The sequence below is a fragment of the Formica exsecta genome, unplaced genomic scaffold (genome assembly GCF_003651465.1).
Source record: "Formica exsecta isolate Colony F162 unplaced genomic scaffold, ASM365146v1 scaffold265, whole genome shotgun sequence".
In the NCBI taxonomy this organism is placed as follows: Eukaryota; Metazoa; Arthropoda; class Insecta; order Hymenoptera; family Formicidae; genus Formica; species Formica exsecta.
The window spans coordinates 88,041-92,201 of record NW_021849915.1 but is presented as its reverse complement, the minus strand read 5'-3'; the positions used below and the strand labels follow the sequence as shown (position 1 = coordinate 92,201).

General features: G+C 30.7%; 2 protein-coding genes across 3 annotated transcripts in view; one reads left to right on the top strand and one right to left on the bottom strand.

The window, feature by feature from the left end:
- The window catches only part of LOC115237026 (NADPH oxidase 5), a 13,278-nt gene extending 11,244 nt beyond the window's left edge, over positions 1–2,034 (top strand). For both annotated transcript variants that reach the window (XM_029809782.1, XM_029809781.1), the window contains exons 16-20: positions 50–203; positions 429–643; positions 920–1,116; positions 1,232–1,441; positions 1,765–2,034. In XM_029809782.1, coding sequence (XP_029665642.1) covers positions 50–203; positions 429–643; positions 920–1,116; positions 1,232–1,441; positions 1,765–2,010 — 1,022 coding nt within the window. In that variant the 3' untranslated portion in view covers positions 2,011–2,034. The remainder of the gene's footprint in view (positions 1–49; positions 204–428; positions 644–919; positions 1,117–1,231; positions 1,442–1,764) is intronic.
- Positions 2,035–2,759: 725 nt separating this feature from the next.
- LOC115237015 (diacylglycerol kinase epsilon) overlaps positions 2,760–4,161 on the bottom strand; it is a 4,086-nt gene continuing 2,684 nt past the window's right edge. The window contains exons 7-11 of the mRNA XM_029809767.1: positions 3,938–4,083; positions 3,682–3,850; positions 3,371–3,551; positions 3,152–3,288; positions 2,760–3,071 (exon numbers count right to left, since the gene is read on the bottom strand). Of these exons, the coding sequence (XP_029665627.1) occupies positions 2,952–3,071; positions 3,152–3,288; positions 3,371–3,551; positions 3,682–3,850; positions 3,938–4,083 (753 nt within the window). The 3' untranslated portion in view covers positions 2,760–2,951. The remainder of the gene's footprint in view (positions 3,072–3,151; positions 3,289–3,370; positions 3,552–3,681; positions 3,851–3,937; positions 4,084–4,161) is intronic.

Here is a 4,161-nt window from a genome sequence, read left to right as displayed (position 1 = left end):
TTTTTTTACAAAATTAATATTGAATTTCATATAAATTTAATTAATATAGATGCATTGGAATTAAATAAGGGATGGACGGATATGTCTGCCAGAAGAGACAGGAGGCTTCATCGATTGCTTCTTGGTAGCAAAATGCCGCTTGAAAAATCACGCTCAATGCCCGATATACAAACAAAGAATAAGAAAAAAGAACGACTCAGAGCGTAAGTAGATTTATAATATGTAAAATATTTACCTTTGAAAAATTACTTTCTTATCTCGTTATTCCTTTATCACACACTATGATTAATTCTCTAAATATCTTATTAAATTAATGTCATATATATGTATATCGTTACTACAATAATAATGATCTCCAAAAATATTAATCTTTTAAAGCAGTTTATATATATGTATATAATGCATACATATGAATGGTATTTGTCTAGTCTTCGTGATTACACGAGATCAGAATCGGAGAGAAGTTTCGATGAATGCCAGATGAGACGTGCGCGGTTGAAGTCATTGGGCTTAGCTTATTTGAGTCCGCAGAATAAATCATTGGCTCAGAGCTTTCGGTACATGCGGACAAAACCGACTATCATCGCTTTTAAAACACCCAGTCTCGAAACGTGCGATTACGAATTCGATACATCGACTACTAGTAAGTTGTGTGGTGAAAAATTATATTATTTATTTGGAGATATATTACGCAAGAAAAAGAACTTCTCCCAGAAATATAATAGAATGCAATAACAATATTCTATAATAATGATAATAAAAGAAAAATAATCATAATTATTTACGCTAATTAATTATATTTATTACAAACGATTTAGAATTTTATGTTTTTATGTTGACATGTATCGTTATCACAAAAATAATTTAAAATGCAAATTTTGATATACTATTTTTATTTGTTACGTGTGTATTTATACAGTGTCAAATGTGAATATGAGTGGAAATGAAATTTCCACGCCCACCACACCTACAGTGGCTATGCAGATTGCGGCAGAAGAAGGAAGATTGAGAATCAAAGTTTTTAACGAAGCTATAGATAATTCAGAGAGTCTAAATTTGAAATCCGAAAGTTCTTCTGACACATCTATAAATTATCCCGTAGGAACACCATTGGAGGTATAAAGATTTTTTTCTAATTTTTATATAGGCTTTACGACATTTTCGTCAACTTTATGATTTTAATTAATAACCATAAATTGCTTCGTACAAATAATATCTCCTGTTATTAAAGATCTTTTTAGACGGTCCTTATGGCACACCGTCGAGCCACATTTTTCGTGCGCAACATGCTGTTTTAATCGGTACAGGAATTGGAGTTACACCCTTCGCCTCTATACTACAATCGATTATGCACCGATACTGGAAAGCGAGGCATACTTGTCCAAAGTGTTCGTTCTCCTGGGCCAGTGAAATTCCACCTACTGTAATGAATTTACGAAAGGTGATTTCACATTTGCATTTCAATTCCCGCATCCGCGTTTTATTAATCTTAGAATAACATTTATGAATTGAAAAATATATTTTCATTAATAAATAATGATATTAATATATTTGTATATAATTAATATATTTGTGATAGAACAGAATGATAACGCATATAACGCAATTATGTAATAAGCAAAAATGTATAAAACAAAGTTCAAAATTATATTGCTAAATATATAAGGAAAGAGATAATTGTTTAATCATATTTACACTGTCATATATTCGCTAATTTGTTTATATTCCTTGTATTAAGTTTTTAAATTTAGAAAAATATTCTAGGTGGACTTCTTTTGGATCAATCGCGATCAACATTCATTTGAATGGTTCGTTAACTTGCTGTCGCAACTTGAAATGGAACAGGCCGAGTTAGGTATCACCATGGAACGCTTTCTGGAGATGCATATGTACATCACAAGCGCATTACAAAAGAACGACATGAAAGCGGTCGGCTTGCAATTAGCGCTGGATCTCCTGCACGAGAAGGTCAGAGATCTTTATAATTATTTTGGAGGAGTTTATAAATAATTAAATATCAAATTTATTCTAGCAATATTTTTAAATAGATAATAAAAATAAATTATTTTTCGTGATTTTAATATATATATACTCACGAATAATTTTTCGGTCGCATTTTGAATTTAAAATTTCTGTTCAACATTTATCATTTTATGTAGTCAAAAATGATTTTGGTTATATTATTAATTCTATTTTCCAATTTTTAATATGTCTTAATCAATGTCCTTCATCATTCTAGCCGTCTCGTGCAAAATCCAAATAGTTATCAAAATGAATAGAAAATGTATCTGTCGTTCTGTCATGATTTAATAAAATTAATTCTCTGTTATTCTCTCGTTTTACATCGTTGAAAACAAAAATTTTCGATATCTTCTGTTTATATCGTTTTCTCAGATTATTATAAATTTTAAATCAAGAATTATATTCAATTATATGAATAAAATAAATATTTTTTATTAAAGTTTTACACATACATTTCTAAATCGAGATTAGTTGCCAATTTCGCGCCATTGATAAAAATAGAACATCATTAATTTGATATAAATGTGAAGAATGTAAAGAAGATGACAAAAAGGTAAATTAAACATTTCTTAAAAGAATATTAAAAAGACATTTTTAATAAACATCAAAATATCTTTATTCTCTCTTTATATATATATATATTATTTTATTGTTCATATATTTTTATTATAAATGCTGCATCAATAAATAGAATTACGAAATATTTATAAACCATAAAAGATATAACACACATTTACATTTACATACATTTTCTTGCAATAACATTGACTAGATTTGTTCATCTCCACAATATTTCACAATATCATATTTTAATCACCATCGTCAAATAGGTAAATTAAAACCGGCTCTAGCGAATACATACACTGGTAATCGAACAATAATATATAAATAAATGCTTTTGTGCAAATTTTTAGTATAATCACACGTACTCAAAAATCATTGCTCATCAACATAGATGCCTGATTGCAATATGTTATGTTGAACTCGCAAGGATGTTGGTACCAAGGCTCACCGTCCACTTGCATAGCGCATGATCGCAATAATTTTATCTGAATGACAAATATTCATAATATATATAATTGTGCAGGTGCGAGAAGATTTTTGAAATTGCTACAACTTTTAAAGATACCTTCACCGTACTAGCTTGACCGACCCTATAGGGTTTCGAGAGACCCACTTGCAGCTGAGCCATGTGGAATGAAGAATAAAGAGCCACTACTTCCAGCTTGCCGTCATTAATACTTTGTACTCCTGAACTCTCCTCGTCTGTTAAATAACGTATATAATAGTATTATTATTAATAATTTTATTATATTATTAGATATTTGTCTATATCGATTATATTAACCTTCTGCTCCCATTTTCCATAGATCGACACCAGCCGCCCAAGATGGAATGTTAAGTATCACTACGCTCTCAATGGAGGGCAATTCTACCTTCTTATCGTCCAAATAAATCTCCAAACTTTTCTCGAGATCTTTGCATTCTCTTTCCACGACTTGTTGCGTACCGAAACACAAATACAACAACTGCAACAGATACAAATTGCTTTATTCAACTTGCGTAACGCATAAACGAAAGATTTATTTATTTAATTAATTAATTTAATTAATTATAAATTAATTAAATTTATTTATTTATTTAAGACGAAGAAATTACTTTGTTAAATATCCTATGACTGAAGAAGTAAAATCGGCTCTCCCTTGTGCGATGAAAATTCAAGGTAACTTGTGCGTCGACGCCCACGCTTATGTAATTGTACATAAATAAGGTTCGATACGAACCTCTGAATCCTAGACCGCCGTATGGTTTTATCATCACGGACCACCTAAATCACACAAGCTTCATGTACATCTAATTAAACGGTAATGTAAAAAGAAGCGCGTATATCTCACTTTTTTTATCATGTATGTACCTATCAAGCATCACTCTCTCCGCTGCTTGCACCTTGTTCAGGATCTCTACGGGATCCAAATCCGAATCGTGTGCCTTTCCCCATCCTAATACTCTAGATAAATCGTTGCCTGTCCCCAAAGGAATTATTGCTACAGACGGAAGAGGCTGTGTCATATAAAAACATTTGTTTGTACTCGTACTTATGTGCAAGAGGAACTATATGATTCATATTAAAAAAAAAAA